The following is a 22,598-nucleotide window of genomic DNA, read 5'->3' on the forward strand; positions in this document are numbered from 1 at the left end:
GCCAGCGCTCGCGGCGCCGCCGGTGCGGAGGAAGGCGCGCGCCCCGGCCCCCGCCGCGCCCCCGGGGCTCCGCGGCGGCAAATGGTGGGGCCGGACGATGCCGGAGCTCCGGGCGGCGCAGCCGTGCTTCCTGCGGGCCGGCAGGACGCGGCGGTGGCGGAGGAGGAGGCGGCGGAGGAGGAGGAGGACGGGGAGCGGGATGGGAGCCGGGGCTCGAGCCGGCGGGGCGGCGGGCCGGGGCAGGAGCGGCTGCTGCAGCGGTACCTGGCGGCGCTCGGCCCCGCCGCGGCGGCGGGTGGGAAGCGCTGCCCGGAGAAGCCCGCGAACGGGGCCGCCTGTGCCGTGGGCCCGTGCGGGAGGATGACCAACGGGGACGTCGGCTTCCTGCTGCCGCCGCAGGAGCCGCCGCCGCCGCCCCCTCGGGCAGGACGGGATGAGCCGGGGCCGGAGGAGGAGGAAGCGAAACTGCAGAACGGGGGCTTCCTCCCCTGCCCGCCCTGCCCGGCGGGAGGCGTCCCCTTGGGAACAGCCTTGGAAGAGCCGCTGAGGAGCTGCCGGCTGCGGAGCGAGGCTGAGCGGCGCGGGGGCGCGGTGGACGAGAGCCCCTCGCCGCCCCGCAGCCCGGGGGGCGACGCCGGCAGCCGGGCGCTGGCCGCCCTCGGCGCGCGGACCTGCGGGGACCGGGCGGAGCCCGCCGCCCTGCCCCCGGCGCCCCTCGGCTTCACGGACGTGAACCTGAACTCCCGCAACACGTACGAGGTGAGCCGCCGCCGCAGCGCCCCAGAGCACCTGCCCCACGGAGGGACCGCACCCGCCGAGGCGGCACCGCCGCCACAGGAGCCCGCGGAGAGGGCCCGGCACCGGGTGGGCATCGCCGGCGCCGGCAGCACCTTCGCCGAGTTCTTCACCAGGTAAAGAAGCCGGCGGCGGGGCCGGTGAGGGCCCCCCCGGCAGAGCCTGGGGCGAGGGGGGTGCAGGTCTGCCGGACCAGGTCACGGGCAGCCGCGAGTGGTCTGCAGGAGCGTGTCTCGGGTCAGCAGGGTCTTACTGTGGGTCACACGAAGAGCGATTCCAGCCCTGACAGGCTCTTTCGCCAGCAAGCAGATACTTTTAGGGCAGGACAGAGGCTTTGGACGTGGGAGTAATATGATAAAGGACCCTTTACTGCTGCAACTACATGGACTTCAAACTGGAATTTGCTTCCCGTACCAGGGCATTTCATTGTCTGAATGATCACAGTGGTACTGATTAAACCGCTTGGAGAATAAGGTGGAAGTTGTTGGTATTGGAAACTCCTTTCAAATCCCCGTGGAAATTGTGAAGTGTTATAAATCCTTTGCTACTTGTTGACGGTGTAGATAGAGTTTACTTATTTAGTTCAAAGTGTGTTATGGAAAGCTTCAAGGACTATGCTTTGTGCTTGAATTGACTTCTCTTAAGTTTCTAGCACAAAACTAAAAGCTGTGGGCTATCCAGCTTTGTCGCCTAGGATCTTTGTCACATTACTCACTCTTCAGCATACTACACAGGAGGTGCAGCTGGACTATAATAGTTTATGGCACATTCTATATTACCTTTATCATGTATGAAGTGAGGAGTTTAATTTCCAACAGTTTTTATTCTCCCAAACTGAGGGGTTATAGTTATTGTTCAAGTCACTCTGATAGAACAGTAGGCCCCTAAATGTTTTAAAATGTCAGAATAAGATGAATCTATTAACTGAAGAATTGAGATGGGAGAGGTTTGATCTCAAAATGGGATCCCAAACTGAAAAACGGGCTCCCTCTGCCAACTCTCAGGAAAGGAGGAGATGGACTCTTGATGATAAGGATAGTAGCAGTTGAAGAGAAAGTTTGGTGCATCCACTTCGTTTCAAGGATGGACTGAGAGATGTTCTGCTACTCCTACTATTCCCTATTAGTGTTCTTCCCTCCCATGCTTTTTTTCTTTTTCCCCGTGTTATGTGAACTGCAGTATATTGTATGAGATTAGCTCAGCTGGTCGGAGCAGGTGCTAATAACGCCAGGGGTGTGGATTTAATCCTTGTCTGGGCCATTCAGTTAAAGAGTTGGACTCAATGATCCTTGTGGGTCCCTTCTAAGTCAGAATATTCTGTGAAACTACCTTCCTTTTGCCTCACTACTTGAGCATAGTGACCAGTAACATTTATATTGTTGCTTTTTGCCTCAAAGCGATAACTGATTGAAATTCTGGAGCATTTTCCTCATAGATGGGTTAACTCCAGGTGGCAACTAAGCACCATGCAGTTTCTTGCCTGCCACCCCCTTCGCCCCTGGCTCCTCCTCCCTGGAGGAGAAGCAAAAGTAAAATTTGTAGGTTGAGGTAAGAACAATTTACTAATTTAAACAAAGTAAAATATAATTATAATAGTAAAAAATAATAATGATAATATAAAGAAAACCCCAAGTGATGCACAATATAATTGCTCATCAGCCACTGATTGATGCTAGACCCTGTCCCCACACACTGATCAGCCCCTTCTGGGTAACTCCCTCAGTTTATATTCTGGGCATTAGTTTTTATAGTGTGGAATCCTTTTGGCCGGTTTGTATCACCTGTCCCAGCTATGCTTCCTCCCAGCTTTTTGTGTACTTCCGCACTGGCAGAGCATGAGACACAAAGTCCTTGACTTAGGATAAGCACAACTTAGCAACAAACACAACATCAGTGTTATCAACATTGTTCTGGTACTGAATCCAAAACAGAGCTCTGTACGAGCTACTGAGAAGAAATAAACCCTATCCCAGATAAAACAAGGACAATAGAAAAGTTAGAACTTGGTGTGCAGTAGTAGTTGTTGTCAATATATATATATAGATACTCACTGTTTTCAGTAAAGGCTTAGGTAATACATGAAAAAAATTAATTGCTTCTATCCTGACAAAAGCTATGGTACAGACACCTCAGTGAAAGAGTGGCTCTCAGCAAATGCTATTTCACAGCCCATGACTGGTCCAGCTGGCTGTGCCTCGGGTGCATTTGGCCTGGTGAGCAATACTGGCTTCAGAGACTTTACCTTCAGCTCTGCCTATACATCCATAGAAGAGCCAAAGTTACAGCTGATTTAATCTCATCAGGTGAAATGAGATTGATTAATGAAAACTTTCAGTGATTTTCTTTAAAAACAAATTCAAACTTGTGTTGCTTGATAGATTTGTCACTAGATACATAAATACTAGAGTGGGTAATATCCGTTGTTATGAAAAGTGGTAATAAAACTTTTTTAACTTTTTCAGTAGTTAGTGCTTGTCTTCTGAACCAGTATTTCAAAAGCTTAGACTTCTCACTTTTATTTTAAACTGCCCAGATTCATTCAAATTCATTCAGTTGCCAATGTAAGTGGGTTATCCTGCAGTTCTTAAAAAGAGGATCTCAGTAATGAGGGCTGAAATGGTATAAAAATTGTCCTGTGTTTGAATGTTTGTAGCAACTCTACTTCCTTGTGAAGCTTCTCAGGAGAAGGTTGCTTGTATTTTTGAGTGAGCACAGAGCCATAAAGGATGTTGCTCCCCCAAATTTAAGTTGTACCGAGTGGCTGTGTACCTGAGAGAGAACAACTCATTTGTGTTTTGTCAGAGTGTGTAGCTGCTCCCACAATGTCCAAAAAAAAAAAAAAAAAAAAAGATTCTGGATGTGCTACACAGGTAGCCCAGCAGCCTGGACTGTCTTATGTAGGATGTTTTGTCTTGTCGAGTTTGCAAGCTGTCTAAAATTTGGTATCTCCCGTTGTTTTTTTTTCTAATAGCCATAATTATATGGAAATTCTTCCAAAAGCTGGACATTTCTTGCAGTTACTTAATAAAAAAAAGAGAGAAGGCAAGGGCGAAGTCCTACTGCCTTCAGCTTTATTGTTGTAATTGCTATGACTGAACAGTCTGATCAGACAGATCTGGGTTAGGAGGCTGCTGTTTCCAGCTGTTCCAGCTTGTTCCCAGCTCTTCAGCTACCAGGCTGACCTGCTTCATAGTTCTTTTAAATAATCCATGTTAATTGTCTGTTGTCATTTCACTAAACCGGAGATGAAACTGATGAGCTCAGGTCGGGGAAAAAGCAAGCAGCTGTCTTCAGATGCATCTTATCCAAACTCTGTGACAGGGAGAGTGGCTGTGCTCTTGAGATCGTCTTTAATAATTAAGATTCTAGGAAAGTTTGCATTAGTGACTAAAACTTTCTCTTTCAGGTAAGTCTTAGGTATGATATTTCGCCCTGGGATCTCAAGTTGTATTTGTGCCAAATCATTAAGCCTGTCAAATCAATGCTAACAACTTTTAACTGCTCTACATCTTGTTTCTCTCCACATGTGAAGTGGGATGCCAGAAGTAGATCAGTATGTGGAGCAGAGTGCCATGGCAAGGAAAATTGCATGACTGTGGTCACTTGTCTCCACTGTGCTACTGTTTTGGTCAGAGTAATAAATGGATTGTTGAAAGTCACCTGTCACTGCTTTGTAGTCCTGTGTATGATTCATAATATAGTCATATACAGGCATTGTTCTTACGGTTTGTGGTCTTACCTAGCAGCTTACTAGGGCAATGCTCTGTTACTGGATCACTTTTGGGTAGGCCCAGTGGGTTACTATTGGGTGCACAATGGTTCAGTGAGCAGGAACATTGCATGGATAGTTGAATTAAAGCCATGATGATTACCTTGACTGCAGTATGCTCTGCATGCGCTGCTCTGGGGGACAGAGCAGAACAGTAATACAAAAAGGTCAAGCAGTAGCAAGGTAATCCAGGGCTGAGATAAAGACATGGTGATTCTGAACCTCTTTTAAAGATGAGTTTTACTTCATAGTCCTGCAGGTAGGTACCACGCATTTTTCCAGCTCATATAGATATTATACTTTTCTGAATTGTGTATTTGCTAGACAAATCTAGGTATCTGGTAGTTGGCAAAGTTTCTTATTCCTGGATTCGAAGTTGACAACTGTTATATTTGTATTATTTGTATATTTGTATTTTTGTAGTAGAGCACCATTTCCCCAAATACTTTTTTTCCAGTATTCACCTAACAAGATTCACAACAAGCTTAATTCATCATTTCCACTTCTTGTAGGTCTTTGGGATGTGATGTGAGAAATAGGTGTAAGGGGTTATAAGCATGTATGGCTAGGTAGCACACATATTCTTATGGGAACTATCTTTAGTCTCATACTTCCTTCATTGCCCAGAGTGGTTGTGTTTATTGTCCAGAAGTCTTGAAAAATACTTGAGGAGACGATGGAAAGTTGGGAGAACTCAGTATTTATAGGCACAAAGCACTAAGAAATCACTGAAGCTCACATCTTTGTCTCCCTCATTGTAAACACAGCCCTGTGGTTCCATGAGTAGGTAGCTCTTCAAAAGCTGCTAATCTTCTTGCCTTTACTAATGTCCTTGGCAGAGACTGTGGAGGGTTGCAGGGAGGTTCACTGAGTGTTGTTACTCAGTGCACAGTAGTGTCTCTAGCTCTGAAGTTTGTATTTCAATGTATTGCTAAGTAGCGCTTGCAGCTCTTTGCACTGCATAGACATCTACCTAGATGTGCCTTGTGAAGGTTTAGTACCAGAGTCAATGTTTCTCTTCGAGAAAGGCTCTGCGTACTTAAATCAGCATGAAACTACAGGGGATGTACTGTGCATCTATGGAGAAGAAATATGTTTAGTGGACTTTTGATCAAAAATGAGTCAAGTGGGAATGAGCTGTCTTAGTTGTGACATATCTTCTAAACCTTCCGTTCATGTAAAGATAAGAGAACAGATTGATGGGGTCACTTCACAGAGCTTAACTTCTATTGTGGTATTGCTTGTGCCTATATCTTGGTCAGAACTTGCTGAAAAAACTTGTGTGTTTTATTTTTGATTTTGGTGTTGTTTTTGCATTGTCCAAATTAAAACAAACCAAATGGAAAAAAGTACAAATATACTGTCAATATATTGGAAAGAGAGAGTGGAATTAAGGGAATACAACAAATCTTCTCCCCAGAAACCATGAGGGCACCCTTCACCGTTCTGTTTTTGGGTGCAGTATGTTTGCTTTCTCTGAGTAATCTTGTAATCTAAGAGAACAAATGGATACATATAATAGCTTTGAATTAAAGATGACTGGAGAAAGTAAGCAAGAGTACCTGGACCCAAATCTGTGGGTAACTTGAAACAGTATTTTTTTTTCCTGAGTTACACACATAACTTGATATAAATAGGAAATGGCATTCATATTATCGAGTTGAGAAGCTCCTCTGTAGATTCTTCGCTGTTTGCTAAGAATTATTTATTTTGTGAAGTTGTGTTGGCATGTTGGCCAGTTTCTGGCTTTCAGTGGGTGTTTCATCATAGGTAAGATGCTATGCACCCATAGAATCATTTTGGTTAGGATATCTGTTTAGTAGCAAATCGAAGTTGAATTTCAGGAGTGCAAGCAGAAGAATGTTATGCTGATTTAGTTCTGTATAGGTTTTGGAAGGCCATGGGGCTCCAACTTCTGTGTGCAGCAAGTCTTTCCCCAGCTACCCCTTCTAGAAAAAAAAGCTGACTGAATAGATGTCACTTCCAAAACCTTAGAGCCATGTGTATAGTCTTCATCAATCTATAATGCCTAAAGTATTATCAGCAGTTTTTCTGTTCTCCGTGGTGGACAGCATAATGGACAGTGTTATAGTCTACATTGATACATGTATTTACACTAGGAGTTTTTTAATCCTAATATGAGTTTTCATGAAGTAAGTTCTCATTAAACTAATGCTGTAGTTTTTTTGTGGGGTGCTGTGTGGGTTTTCTCAAGCCCAACAGCCTAAATTGCTGCTTAGTGTGCAGCAAACTGTTGGAATTGTAGTTTGTTTTGCTAAGGAGTGTTTTGCAGAGGCATTTAAACTTAATCTGAAAGCATCTTCTCTTCTCCCCTGCCCCTTCATTTTGCAGAAGGCCTTTTCATTCCGTGATCTCTTCTGCTTATTTGGGGTCACAGGATTTCTTACAGACTCAATATATTGAGAGTAGTGTGACAAAGTGAATGTGACATCTCTTCTGAATAGGCTATGACTAAAAGGAGAATGTTTTACATGGGAAATAACAACCAAAGGAGGTCACTTAAATCACAGCTGGCCTCTAAGAAAATGATCGTTTTATGCTTTTGCTCTCTTGGCTGTTCAATTATTCATTAGGTTATTTTGTCTTGATTGCTTAAGAATAAAAAAGAAGTTTAAGAGTTTTTGGTCACATTTCATTCACATGGATGTAAAAATTGTTACTTCTCTCTTCAATTTCTTGGAACTACTGAGATGTTCATGATATATAGTCTGTCCTTTTTTTCTCATAATTGGTCTTGTTTGTTGTTCAGCTGGGAAGGGACTAGGTTTGTTGCACTGGGTGGTTGTCATTGCTTTAAACTTCTCAGCCTCTGTGTGTGCATCTGTCTCTTTATTATTGCTTTCTAAGGAAGTGAAGCGTGGTTTCTGCTTCATCTCTCTCGTACTGCATGCAGCCTGTTACGAGGTTCAGTCAAACCTCTCAGAGTTTGAGAGAGCTCCAGCATAAAAATCCTACAGATTTTTGAATGAAGTCTGAACACAAGGAGAGCCTGCAAAAGAGACTGATAATTTGGCTCTGTATTTTCAGAAACCAGTCAGCTGTGCAAGCCACCTGCAGAGCATTTTGCTTCTGACTCGATATTGGAATAACAGTCTGAAGAAGAGTGTGGATGTTGTGTGTGTGAACTTATGACTTCAATTAGTAGAAAACTAATTTTCATGGTTACAGATGAGTTTATTCTTTTAGAACTTCTGAGAGCTAAACACTCAGACTGGTGTTCTTCTAAATTCCTTTCCTACTTTCTTATGGCCTGACTGAAAAGAATAGCTGTAGCCTAGAGGAGTACTTTCCTACCAATTTTCTCCCTTCTCCAAGGTACTCCTTTATTAAGAAGAAGCTATGTTCAGTTTCCATTGTTATATTGGGAAGTTTTATTTAATGTGCTCTTGGGTAAGTGAAAGAGTATCTTTTGATCATGTAGCATAGTAAAAGCTTTCTTGTTGGCTCTCCTTGCCTGGGACATTCTGCTGGTCAAAACTTCCTGAAGGCCAGCTGTAGGAATAGGCAATCTAAGCTTGGCTCTGGTCAGGCCTCAGACCTTGCAAAGCTCTGTCCTATCTGTATTGCTTCAGTTGCCTAATGCATTCATTAATGCAGGATCTTGTCTGTCTTGCTGCTGGGCAGTAATGTAGCAGTTTGTATGCTGGATGCCAGAATGCTTTAAAACTCAAACAGTCCACTAGCTATCACAGGTATTTGTGTGATTGGCATCTGTGAGATGGGAAGCAGTGGAGATTCCAAAGCACAAAGTATCTGCTTTAGGTAGCTGAGGGAAGTGGGGTGGTTTAGTCTGGAGAACAGGAGGCTGGAGGGAGACCTAGTCACTCTCTACAAATACCTGAGAGGAGGTTGTAGTGAGGTGGGTGTCAGCATCTTTTTGCAGGTATCAAGTGATAGAATGAGAGGAAACAGCCTCAAGTTGTGGCAAGGGAGGTTTAGGTTGGATATTAGGAAAAACATCATCACTGAAAGGCTAGTCAAGCATTGGAACAGGCTGCCCAGGGAAGTAGTTGAGCCACCATCCCTGGAGATGTTTAAAGGTCATGTAGGTGTGACACTTGGGGACAGGGTTTAGTGGTGATCCTGGCAGTGCTGGGTTAGTGGTTGGACTCAATTATCTTAGAGGTCTTTTCCAACCTAAATGATTCTATTATTCTAGCTTTTTGTTGTTGTAAACTGTGTTTTGCAAATGGCTTGCTGTTCCTCAAATTCTGTAAGTAGCGGAGTGGTAGATTAGAAAATTTCTTCCTCATTTTTTAAGAAGCTATCAGGCAAAATTGAATGAAATCAGGCCCCCCTGCATTCTCATATCAGCTAACAGATCAAAAATGAATTCTTGTGTTTTTAGTATTTCTGCAACTGATCTCTGAAGCAATGACACAAAATATATTGTGAATTGCTGGCTGCAGCAGAAACCTGATGCACTGAGTGGCTGTAAAAGTACTACAGTAACACCTTGTAGTGCTACATTGTGCAATTGCGTAGTTGACAGGCACTCTGTCAGGCACCAGAAGGGAAAAATACTAACTGAGGCTTAACCAGGCTGGTCAGAGTAGCAATCACCCCTGGGACAGTCTTCAAAATAAAACTCTGCCCTGTGTTTGAACTTACAGTTCACAGACTTGTAGGCCATGTCAAAGGCTGGAAATCTTTACCACCTTTTTCTTGAAAGTATACATTGTATAGAAACATTTGAACTATAGGCATAGTGACTGCCCTGATAAAACCGGTGAGTTTTGCTTTAACTGAAAGTGAGTCACTGCTAGAACAATTTCAGGTAGTTTGTTTAATCAAGTTGTACTTGGTGAGTTATCTTGGTGAGCTGATTGAAGAATTTGCTATTGTCAGGAAACAAAGAAAATGTTTCGTCCCTGCTTCTGGTATTTATATGATCCTCAGTGAGCTGTTGTAGCTCATTAGGCTGGAGAGTGGAAAAAAAAGCTGATGGTTTTCTGTGGGATTAGTGAGTTGGATTGTGACTTCTAAGGTATGGTCTTGGAATTGATACAGCAGAAGGGATTGTAGGACATTACTTGTGCAAGGAGGAGAAATGGGCTTCCCCATTATGTGGGTTTGTGGGAGGAAGGGATCTTGTTCCTCTAGCACTGTTTTGCTTGGAGCATGTTGCTCATTAACTAGCTGTGACTTTGCTGGAGTAGATATTCCTGGCCATACAAAAAATACCAGACTATACAGATATACAGAATATCTGTAGTCAGCTGGTAAAAATTCTCCACTTCTTGCAGGATTTTGTTTTAGATGCTGTGGGCAAGTGACATTTGATCTTTATTAGAGAAGATTGACCCTAGTGTTTGGTGTAGTGTCAAAATAGCTTCTTAACTGCCTGATCAAATATGAAGATGATAGAGCAGTTTGGCATAAAGCTTTGTTTTGCTACTTCACTCTGAAAAGTAAAGGCTGATTCTCTTCCTTTATTTGTATTAAAGCATTCTGAAATTTAACCCTGTCAGTCACCTTGCTTATGTGTCTGCTTGTTTATGTATGTTTTTGAATGCTTGAGCTGTTTGTAAAGCTGACCTGTGCAACAGCTCTTTGTTAGGAGTATAATGTAGTCTGGTAAAATACTGTTTTTCAGTAAGTGTTCTGTACAAAGTATTCTGTAATACTGCTAAACATTGTCAACTCTTAAAAATTCTCAAGTGTTTGTGTACCTGTAGTAAAACTGTTTTGCCAGCAGAGTTTGTAAAGCCACTTTGGGACTGGTATCCACTAGGAACTTGATAAGAGAGTTGATTTGTTGATTTAATTTAGTCTTGTCAGTGCAGTTCCATGATAGTTCTGTTAATCTTTCTGTCCTCTCCAAGGCGCCAGAAGCCATCTCCTTCCCAGCCTCTCAATCCTTAGCAGCTAGTCCTTGACAGTTCATTAAATTTCAGGTATACCTAATTATAGCTGAGGCTTTAGTTGACCACTAGTATAAATGGAAACAACATATTTAATTAAAAAAAAATACTACAGTCTTGGTCTTGCTGAATGTGGTTGTTGTTCTGGGTAGGATTTTTTTGTTTCCTTATTTTAATTTTTTTTGGGGGGGGGGAGGGGGAAGGAAGGAGCCAAAAGCTTGCTTGTATAGCACTTCAGACTGCAAGTTTAGAGTATTACAAACATTGGAGTTCCATTGGAGAGGGTGGTTTGGGATCTTCTTTGGGTTGTTGTGGTGCAGAGAGAAAGAGGAGATCTTCTACTTCTAGAAGGTGCTAAAACTAGAAACCTCCTGTAACAAGTCTGTGGTTGGGGTAATAAAATTAAAAGAGAAGCTTGTATCTAGCTGCTGCTTGTAGCACGATGGTGGAAAATGTGAACTGTAAAATTGATTGGGTCACATCTCTTCCAATACAGGGCAGAACTTAGAAACTTGTGCTGAGAGCAATCATAAATGTGTTGGATCAAAATGGGCTGACACTTGAAGCTATTGAAATTAAAAATGTAGAATGCCTGTTGCTCTGCAGGTTTTGTAAGTGGCTAACCAAAAAGGTTTAATTTCCTTTCAATGATTCATTATTTATACTTAGAGTTGAGTTACAATTGTTTCTGCATGTAAGTTATTGAAAAGTCTTGTTTAAAGCAGAGGGGCTAATTCTGCTTAATAAAGCAATGGTTTTTTATCTGCTGTTATTTCCAAATTATTTCACGTAAGACCTTAACAGAATGGCCAAGACTGGAGTATGGAGAAAAATTCTGTTGTGTTCTTAAGCAGCTTTTGTGATTTGTGCATGGTAAAGAGATAGCCAATACTTGGCTGTAGTTGTGACAGAATATGGAATTGCAAGCTTGTAGGGGTCTTCAGAATTTGTTCTAAAAGCATGGTTTTAAGTAAAAACTACTCATTTCAGTGTGTTCTATCTGTAGAAATCTATCTATAGCAATTCCTGGAACATGCCTCTTCTAACTCCTCGCTGATACAGCTCTCTGGATGAAGATTATTGGGTAAATAAGTAATTTCTTTATCAGCTCGTCTTTCAGCTAATTCAAATTTCAACAAGTTTCAAACATAGACCTATGTTTTTATGCCTATGAAGCTTATTAAAAAATTAGCATGGGGTGGAGCAAGAGCAGATTGCGTGCACAAGCAGAACTCTGTGTTCTTTATGGAGATGCAAAATCAGTTGTTTTGTAATACAAATGCAATCTTTAATGGATTTTGTTACTTCATTCCTTTACAAGTTCTGAGGTTTTATTGGAATCAGTAGATTTTTAATGTTATTGCAGAGAAATTTAACTTCAGGGCTTTTAATTGCATTTTTGTAACTACATTAAAAACACAGAGAAAGCTTACTGGTTTTTTTTGTCCAACTTGATGCTCATTTGTAGCATTACTTCTGTGCTGGATCTTCCTTCTAAGCCTTTGTGATTCTGTGAGGAAAAATTATATATGATAGAGTGAGCATGTTCTTAATAGGATGCTGATTCCTTCCTGTTTGTGTGTTGCTTCCCTGGATTTAAAACGATGCAGTTGTCTTATGCAGTGTTTACTAACAGGTACTAGGTGCTTAATCAAAAGGAAAATCTAATCAGCCCTCACTTCCTCTGTCAGTTCTCGTGGCTTTCAAATCTTGTTTCTCAGCATAACAACTTCCCTGTTATCAAAGCTCTTGAAAGGTGGATGCAATGAGAAGAAATGATTGATGATGGAAAGTGACAGTACACCAGATTGTTGTATGTAAAGTAAAAGTTAGAAAAATATTTTGACAGTTAGCTTTTTTATCTAAAAAAAGTAACTTTTACTATGCTAGTATAACTTGAGGTCTCTTTTTGGAGCTATTTTATTTGTAAATTAGTGAGTAAACATTTTGAACAAGCTCAAAGTTATGTTGTAAGGATGAGAAATCAGAGAATAGTAGTTTACCTTTCAGCATTGAGATATAAACACAGTAGTAACTTATTTGTAAGAGAACCCTAAATTCTGAATATTTTATTTAGAAAGAAATTGATTCTTTGGTGCTGCACTGTATGTTTGCTTTCCAGGGATGCCCATAGTTTAGTGGGGGGGTGGGTTGGTTGATTGGCTGCGGTTTTTTTGTTTGTTTGGGTTTTTTTTGGTGGGGTGGTTTTTTGTTCGTGTTTTGTTTCTTTTTTTTTTTTTTTGTCTAGCATGATGCAGCATTTCAAATTAAAGTTGAAAATTTAATTTAAGGAATTAATTTAATTAATTAAATTAATTAATTTAAGGAAGCATACTTTCCTCATGTGTAACAGTAACGATGATCACATGGTTTATGCTCTCTTCTGAGACCACTTGAATTTTGCCATTTTTCTGTAGTGCAGGATAAATAAATTAGAGAAAGGTAGGCTCATTTTTAGTATGCTTTATACTGATATTCGCCTTAAAAGGCTCAGGTGTAAGATCCAACCTTCCTGTACACCTGAAATCTGCCTACAGATTGCTAAAAGCGTCAGAATAGGTGAAGCTTGAGCCTGAATGTGGAGTTCGAATGACAGGGAAGGAAAGCTACTTAAGTAGCTGGGATACACAAAGCAGTGGAATACTGATAGCCTGCTGTTTGTGGCACCCAGTGGAGTTGTACAAAGGGAAGATCCATATATGTGATCTTTGTTGAAAGAACTGTAGCAAAATGATGTCTAGCTTGAAACTAGATTAGTTTGACATTTTTGGTCAAACAAAAGATTCTTGTAAGACTCCTGGTCTTGTGGAGAGGTGACTCAATTATGTCTAGAGGCAAAGTGCTCGAGATGTATCCACCCTGGAGCCTTTCCTACCTGCTGATGTTCGTGGTTGCTGCTGTTCAAAGCACTTCAGCTTTCTTTGAGTGGCTGTTGTGCAAATATGGCACAGTCTGGTTTTGGATAAAATTTAAGGTCAAGCTTGAAGTAATTGTGTCATATTTTCCCCAAAATCTTGGAAATCTGTCATCCTCTTGGACTGACCTATGGCTAGCTTGGAAACTGGAAAAAAGTTTTTTGTGTTGAGATTTTTGAGGGGGGGAGAGGGGAAGCCAAAACCCCAAAGTAAATAAAAAAATCATTAAAATATCAAGTTCCACCTATCCCCTTCTGACACTTAATTCTATTTGCATTTAGACTACAGTAATTTATCTTAAATAGCAACAAATGTGATTTTAAAAGCAAAAGTGGAGTGGAAATAAGCAATTTCATTAGTTGAGCATAGTGTTAATGCCATCTGTAGAAATGGTTAACGTTTTTTAATTACTGTACCACCAGTATGGTGAAACTTTCCCAAGACTGCTGTTGGCACAGGCAAGAATAGTTGAAGCAACACTGTTAAAACAAGGAGAAAAACCACCACTCATAGCTGTCGTTACAGCCACTGTAGTTGTGTGATCAGAGCCCATAGGTTTTTGTTTAGTGTAACCCAAACCATGTTAGCAATAGAAGTCTTGGTCTGTGCCAATGACTTCTCATTCTGTGGTGCTTCATTTAATTTTTGAGCTCTTCAAGGCACCTACTGAAACATTTTGGTGTGTCATTTGAGAGTGTTAATATGTGTTATATAAAAGAAGCAGGGGAAAAAAACAACCTTGCAGCTTTGCCCCTGGGCTTTTGCAAACTAGAGCTTAAATCAATGAACTAATTTAATACTTCTATCCCATGGGTCCTTGCAACAGAAAGCATTGTCTAAAGTGTAAGCTCTTTTTTAAGGAATTTTGAGGTTTTCACGTGGATTTTGAGATTCTTTACCAAAATGCTATTGACTTTTCAGCCATTTCAATGGTTGACTCTTCCCAGGACCAGTGAAACTCATGAATATTCTAAGCAGCAAAAAATACATCAAACGTAGTACACTTCCTGCAGTTCAGTGAATGCAACTTGTAAGCATTCACAGATGCTGTTCCTTAACAGGGCTTTTGTAAGGCTTTACTGCTGTCAAGAACACATCAAATGTGATACTGTTAGCTGCCAAAACAATGTATTAAAAAGTGTCCTTTCATCTTCAGCAAAGTTTATTTGTAATCTCTCGTTAGTTTCTTTTGGATTAGAATTCCTATGTGAAGTTTATTCTGACATGATACAAAGTTTTACCAGCTTTCTGCCTTCACAAGAAACAGACTTCATTGAATACGTGCTCAATAAAACTTCTTTCCTTCCAGACTACATTCTGGAAGGTTTGTTTTAATGTTTTATTTGTTTAAAAAAAATTAAAAATGAAAACTTATAAAAGCTATGAGCATGCCTAATTCTTTTGTATAGAAATATTAATTAAAACCTTCTGTATGTTTACACATTTTTTCCTTTTAAAAATCTACCAGCTTCCTGGTTAATAATAAACTGGCTTTGATACAGTGACAGGTTGCCATCAATATTAAATGCAGCTTTCAGCTTCTACAAGTGCTAGAAGCAGTGGAGTTCAACTGCCAAGTAATCCTGGTGGTATTCCATAGTAGGTACAGAGACTGGATGGTTATTGCTACCCATGAAGTCAAGAATGGTACTCCAGAATGCACCTTCCTGCATACCTGCTTTTGGGGGTAAAGGTCTTCCCTAGTTAGGTTCAAATACAGCTGCTGCAGAAGTTGCAGATTTAAGGGCAAGGCTGTGGGGTAGTGCATAGTGGCATGTTGTCTTTAGAAAACTTCTGTCTTGTTTTGTTGATGATTCTTTGAATGCTCTTCTTTCCCTCCTGAAGACAATGTAAAACACTGTGAAAGGTGTCTTGTACTTGTGAAATGAGCCTTTGTTATTTATGTAAGCACACTCTTTTTTTGGTCTTACTGAGTGGATCTGTTCATTCCACTAATGGTGTGCAGTCCTGGGATTGACTGAGGATAGTATTTTTTAAAGGCATGTCTTTTTCACTGTTCCTCCTTTCCAGGCTTTATATCAGAAATCACTGTCTTGGAGTTTCTGAGTGCTTACTTCGGTTCCACAGGGATGGACTAAGATATTGCAAGTTTCTCTGATGGGGACAGAGTTGTGGCATGTGTGGTTAACAACCAATGCTTACTAGAACAACTCATGTTAATTAAGTTATTATTAATAGCAACAACTAGATTCCATTGATGACAAACAACTATTCAAACCATGCAACCAATTATTCCCAAGTGTGCTTTCTCAGTAACTGGGTTGGAACAACATCTGGGAGACTTCCACAGAAGTGGCACAGTGTACTGAGACACCAACAGCTTCCATCTGGGCATTCCAAAAAAATCTCTCATGGTGTTCTCTTTCATCAGGTGTGCATGTGTAGTCCTGTACTCCCTGTCTGCTTATAGCAACTGCTGTTTTCTTGAATGCAGTTTTTTTGTTTGTTTGTTTGTTTTTTGACAAGCTGTTGATGATGATGATAGTAGTGTGCAGCAGTGGCCTCAGATGGAGTGAAGAGAGTCTTGGTGTTCTGGGTTTCTTGATTTTTCCTGGATTCCACAGGACCACCAATCTTGAGCTTACCAGTTTTTGGGAGGCTTCCATGCTCTATCAGTATCTACTTCTCCATCTCTCCAGTTTGCTGGTGGCTAGATCCTCAACTATGCCAAATATACAGTCTGTAGAGTTCATTCACGCAAACTTGTACAGAAGGGATTTTTGACAGGCATTTGCTTGTTTCCCAAATAACAAAAAACATTCTGGGAACTAAAAAGATAGCTTGTATTTGAAGATCATACAATGCCTTAAAAACACTAACAGTTCCTAATTGTAAAACTATGCTGCCTGGCTAGAAACCCTGACAGCACTGGAATTTAAGAGCCCTGAGCACTTATCATCCAGATTGTGGTTGTTGAATCACGCTTCTTTTATCTGGGCAAAGCCAACAGATTGTTTGCTGTGCGTGTACGTGACTGCATCCAATTTGAAAAGGAATTATATTTTAAAATACAGCAAATACTTTAAGTGAAGAAATCTGGGATCTCTTTCCAGAAGAAGAGTGTGAAGTTAGCTAGTTAACACTGTACAAAAACATCTTCCACTGAAAGTGCTCCATATTCTGCTCTCTGAGGTAAGCTGGTAAGCTTCCTGAGAAATAACCTTACAGACTACTGAGCTTTTAATCCCTTTGCGTTATGAGTTTCTGGAAAGTAACTTTCCAATATTCAGAATAAATACACTTCTTTCATTTTTAAAGCACTCGTACATAACATGCTCTGTGGGAGCTTGTGATTGGAGTCAAATAGTACAGCTGAGTATCTGACAAGTGGTCACTAACACGGTCTTGTGATGGTTGGCTTTCTAAGAAGTAAGAGCAGTGCAGTCATCTGCTCTTTGAGTGTAATTGCTATAGGCACTGCTAAAGGTTATCTGCCAAACCGAAGCTGTGTGATTGTTCCCTGGTTTTCTAGTCCATGCTATGAAAGTTGAAGGTGAGAAGATTGATAGAAGTAATAATTCACCATTTTAAAAAAACCTCTTCAATTACAGCGTTTTTCAGCTGTTTTCATTTCAGTCTCCCAATAAGTTAGGAAGATACACTTAAAGCAAACCCCAAACAAAAGTTTGAGAGTCTGCTGTATGCTGTTTATATTTAAGGAAATGCCTGGTATTACTAAAAAAAGCTCTGATACTGCATAAAGTAGTTTAGGAGTAAGGTTGAATGTTAAGTACAAATATTAGCATCAAAGCACCTGTAATGAAAGATGCTCCACTTCAAATTAATTATTTGAAAGTAGAATGCACTATGCATTTTCTGAGCAGTAAATCTCTACAGTTCATCCAAGTGATAAACTGGTGGAGAAATTGAAGAAATTTAAGTGGGCACAATATACTTTTATATGCTTATAATAAACAAAAGGAAAACCTTCCTCTCTTTTCAGAAACTTTTTCACTAAAAGGACAAAGGAACTCAAACCTGCTGTCCAAAGTGCTCCTGGTTGGAAGTTGTTTGGAAAAGTCCCACCCAGGGAAAACCTTCCAAAAGATTCCAAAATTATCCAGCAGGTGAGTAAACATCTCACAACTCTAGGTACGGAAATTGTAAAAATGACACCCAGGCACTGCATTTCTCTGCTGTTATATCCACATTGGTGTTGTATGACCATGGGGTGCTCTGAGAGCACTCTTTTGGGGCTTTGCTTAAATAATAGTAATTACTAAGGAATCTTGTGTTTTATGATTAGCTTGTACATTCTTCAGTACATCTCAGTACTTACAAAAAGTACTTACAAAAAGGTGGTGGTACATGTTCAAAAAGAATTTAACCTGTTTTTGTCAAGACATTAGAACTTGTATTAATTTCCCATAAATTTTTGTCTTATTTAACATGGTATGCTGCAGTCTGGCTCACTTTTACATAGTCATCCTTGCCTGGAAGACTTCCTATGTAGGTAACTTGTGACAAATTGCTTAGAATTCTGAAACAAGTCATCTTTTTAAATTTAAAGTGTTAATTTCACTCAAGATACTTTGTTGCAAAATAATATTGTATATTGAACTTGTTTTGGAGCTACTGGGATTCTTCACAAAGGTACCTCTGATTTCCTTTCTCTGTCACAAAGTTGCACTTCCATATATTTGTTCGTGTGGAGTCTGTCTGTGGTAAAATAATACTAAAATGTCAGTCTTCACAGGTGAGCAATTGGTAACATATCTTTGGTGTAATGTTAGCATGCAAACCTGAAGCTGAAACATTAGTTGACATAAGAAATATGAATGTCCCCTGTGTTGGTTAAAACAGTAACTTGAATCTCTTGAGAGCTGCTTTCTCTGTCTCCTTTCTTGAATTCCAAATAAGCTGATGTGTTTGCCAGGTGCAAATGGCTGTGAATGACGCAGTGTTCGGTTATCTCCTTGAAAGAGCTTTATGGCAAAGAGGGTGTTTTGGGAGCAACTAAAGTGAAAAACGAGAGAATCTTTTTGAAGGAATTCAATGCAGTGGGACTTGTGACTCAATAAAATGTTGCAAGAAAATGATGAAATTACAGAAAGTACAGTCTTGTCCGTTGAAACTACGTGACCTTTAAAGGTCCCTTCCAACCCACATCATTCTATGGTTTATACTGTGAAGTAAACTGAATGCTTCTTGTACATTTTCAAATACAATTTTCTTTTTGAATGTTTTTCCTCTTTGGGTGGGAGAGGGCAAGCATTCTTAGTTTGCGTGCAGGTGGATGCTGTTGGCCTTGTGCTGTGAAAATACTGTGGTAAAATCCAGATGTCTCTTCCATCCTGAGAAATGAAGAATCTGCACAATGCAACCTGTCATCTGCTTACTGTTTTCTAGTAATGAAGATATTTGTTCTGGAGACCATGTTATAATAGAATGGTTTGGGTTGGAAGGGAGATCTACTCGCCCTTCTATGGGCAGGCACCTTCTAATAGACCAGGTTGCTCAGAGCCCCATCCAACCTGACAGGGATGGGGCATTCACAGCTTTCCTGGGAAACCTGTTGAAGATGATAATCTGAAGAAATTGTCCTACTTTCCTATTCCATTGTCCCTCAGTGATTGTGTTTGTTTTAAACTGTAATGTTCCCATTTTTTTTAACTTCTCCAAAGTGTCAGAAAAGCAAATGTATTACAACAATGTATCTTTAACCATGATTGAGTTGCTCCTAGTCATGTGGTTTGTGCTATAATGTTTGCCAGATTAGACTCACTGCTGGATTTACATGATCTTGAGTAAAGTATCAGTAATGGCTAATATTTTTAGCTTTCTATTTGGCTAAAGCATGCATGGTCTTTAGATAAAGCCTCATGAGCTAAGAGGCACAGTTACCAAAGGGGAACCAGCCTGACAGTATGCTCTGCACACAGTTAGAGCTACATACCTAAGGAAATTGGATATTAAACTGAGAAATGACCCTTATGTCTCCATAGTTAGCATATGTCAAATGTCTTGCACGTGTGTTTAGAATTTACTATATAGCTCCTTGTGCATATGCCTTTGAAGAAAAGCCAGTGGTTTCTTTCATTGAAAAATGTTCAAATTTGCTAAGTTGGTGATGGGTTAGAATGAATATAGGCACACTTGGTTATTGAAGATCAGTGGGGAATAGCATCTTCACTTTCAAATGGCTGACTGTAGTCTCTAGACTAATTCCTCATTAGGCAGAAAATGTGAGTGAAAAGAATATAAGGCCTTGAAGAAGCTAATAGAAATATGATTTAAGCTTAATATGTTTTGTTCACATGCAGTTCTGTGGACCTGTCAGGTTACTTCATAACCTGCATGGAGTGTGTCTCAAAAGCTGCACTTCAACTTTCTAAATTAGAGTGGAGGAATCAAATGTGTTCTGAAACAGAAACCCCACATTTTCCCCCAATTTTTCTAGCTCTCTGTGGTCAGAACCATGGTTACTTCTTGTTAGCCAGCTTTTGTACAATGAACTTTAGGTGTAAGACTACAAGGCAGTAGGAAAGCTGCCTGTGAGGGAGTTTATGGTAGTCTATTGTTAGCCACAAATCTTGCCATTCCCGAACATTATTTTTCATGGTTGGACATGGTCCTTTCACTCTGCTGATGTCAGTAGCCAGCTTTGGGAGGGTGCGAATAAACACTTGATTAAGGAAACTCAGTAATGAGTCAGCATCCTGCGTGTAGAAGATGAGATTTTAAGAAGCCCTGTTGCAAGAAAAATTAACTCACAACAGGAAAAGCTTTGCAATTAATAGGATGAGGAAGTCCTTTGGATAAGGATAATACTTACATAGAAGTTTTATGGCAATATCATGAAGCATGAAGTACTTTCATATTAGTAAAACTGAGAAATTGCATCACTGTAGATTTACAGCCAAAAGACTAGTAGGGCTTCTGTGCCCCTATTCCATCCCGGCTGAAGGAAGCCTCCTTTGTTCTCTTTGTTATGGTAAGGATGATGTAGTAAATTGCTAATTACATTTAAATTAATGCTTGTGGCTCCCAGTCACTGTCTGTCAACTAGACACTGCTGCATGTGCCTCTCCAGAGAAGTCAGGTAGTGATTGTAATATCTTGAATAACCTCCAAGAAAATCTGGAAACCTAATTGCGGATACTGTTTCAGACATTTTTCAGATGACAATGCCAGCCAGCTGTGCCTTCAGAGACTGCCTCATGAATATTATTGCAAATTATTTCTTTGCAAGCCTCTTAGCCCGTGTAGAAGATGATGAATGTTTTTGTGGCACAGCAGCCTGTGGGGTTTGCCTGCACGGTCCCCGCAGCTGCGCTGCCTCGGGCGAGATGCGCTTGCTCAAACTGGGTCAGAGGTTGAAAGTTCTTGGCAGCTGCATCTCCCCGCTCGCAGCTGCTGGCATGCTCATCTCTCATTGGATTTAGAGCTGCCCAAGCAGGATGTGATTGAGGCCAACTCTTTTGCTGGACATCTCCTTCCTCTGGGCTTCTTTCCTTCACTGTTTTTTTGAAAAGGGAAAACAACTCCCCAGGACTGCAAATGTCAAATACATTTGATGGTTTTAGGAAGTGTGCCTTTTTTCATGAACTGCAGCTAATAAAACTAGCTATTATAAGAAGCATGTTGTCATTAATGATGAGTTTGGTAAATTCTTTTCAGTCTGTACAGAAATCTGCTTTAAATTAGACTGCTGAAATACTTTAATGCAGAAGCATTTAAAGCAGAAACAGACTTGTGGGCTGATATATAACATTTTGGAATGTATTGACTAAAGTCCAAGTTCTGTTTAAAAATGCAAGCTCAATTTCAGTTTTTGTGCTTACGGTTAAAGAAAAGAGCTTTTAATCTATGGTAAATTTTTTTCTGAATATCAAGTCATTAAGTTTAGCTTACTTTATTAAAGCAGGCATGCATACCTTTTATTAATTTTATTAATTTGTTTAAATTACCCTAGTATGGTGGGGTTTTTTTCTAATATGCCTGAATTAAAGTAAACTCAAAATATGCAATTACACGTTGCAAAATTTAAAAAAAGTAAAATATACACCAAATTAGCTTTATCAGCAGTTTTAATAACGCTGCTCTCAGTGGCAGCCTTAAATGAAGTGGAAAAATAAAAGCTTCTTTTCTACTTAAATCTGCCACACCATTAAAAGCTTGCAGTGATTTTAGAAATGACTGCTTATTCAGAAGTGAAGCCATCTTTTCCAATAGCTGTCACCTTGTGTACAAAATGGAAGGTTTTAATCTTAGTCCTGTAAATACTAGCTTTGACTGGGTCACTGTTTTACATCTAACCTCTGAAAATGTGCTGGAGTAGCTCTGAAATCTTTACAAAAAATAAATACTTGAGGGCTAAAAAACTTTAGTGTCTTCACTTGCGTATTTTTCCAGTGTTGTTATCTCCAGTCTGAGATCTAATGGAGAAATTGCAGTCACTGGTTCGGCAGAATTCCCGTGGTCTCCCAGGGACAAGGGTTTTCAGAGGCTTCTCTTCAGAGGAGCAGATGTGTTTTGAATCGGTTTTTGTATGACTCAAACCTTCTAGCTTGCAATATTAACTCTTCCCTCCAAACTTGGTTGTTAGAGTTTAGAAGTGCACAAAGCTCTTAATGCTTATAAAAATGTGTATGTGTGTAAACAAACAATGTAAAAATTGTAAACAAACCCAAGGACTGACTCTCTCAGAGAAGTTGTAAAATGCTTTTTCACAGGAGTGGTTCTTAAGTAGATTGTTATTTAGAGGTCATGTTGGCTCACCTTGAACTACTACTGGAGAAAAGAGAAAGGCAAGACTTCTGCCTGTTTGCCAGATACAGGGTAGAAACACATTGGTAACAAACTGCCTTGAAAAAGGACAGATAATAAATGGGGGTATTGGGTCTTGCAAGGAACCTGTAACACCTGAATAACAATTAGTCCTACCAGAAGCAGTGAGGAGGCTGGGATGGTTTTCTTTGTAAATGCTGTAGCAGTTCAGATTGTCAAGAAATTTCCCACGATTTGAGAATTGCATGTAGTTAATAAAATATCTATTCTAGAGGTAAACCAAAGACATTCCCCAGAGTTTTAGATTTCATCAGTGATTATCTTGTCAGTAAATGGTAATGAAACTGGTAGGACCTCAGAGTGACAAATGCTTTCTTTTGTTTTGCATAAAGGCTGTAAAGTACAGTTCAGCTCTTACTGCCAGGACATTCCCAGTTTGACACGGGACGGGGGGGGGGGGGGGGGGGGGGGGGGGGGGGGGGG

General features: G+C 40.5%; 1 protein-coding gene across 2 annotated transcripts in view; it reads left to right on the forward strand.

Moving 5' to 3' along the window:
• Positions 1-11: 11 nt before the first annotated feature.
• TBC1D12 (TBC1 domain family member 12) overlaps positions 12-22,598 on the forward strand; it is a 41,933-nt gene continuing 19,346 nt past the window's right edge. For both annotated transcript variants that reach the window (XM_042018970.1, XM_042018971.1), the window contains exons 1-2: positions 12-911; positions 17,329-17,452. In XM_042018970.1, the coding sequence (XP_041874904.1) occupies positions 82-911; positions 17,329-17,452 (954 nt within the window). In that variant the 5' untranslated portion in view covers positions 12-81. The remainder of the gene's footprint in view (positions 912-17,328; positions 17,453-22,598) is intronic.

The sequence above is a fragment of the Corvus kubaryi genome, unplaced genomic scaffold (genome assembly GCF_017639235.1).
Source record: "Corvus kubaryi isolate FWS band 111438036 unplaced genomic scaffold, C.kubaryi_AGA036_p1.0 138, whole genome shotgun sequence".
In the NCBI taxonomy this organism is placed as follows: domain Eukaryota; kingdom Metazoa; phylum Chordata; class Aves; order Passeriformes; family Corvidae; genus Corvus; species Corvus kubaryi.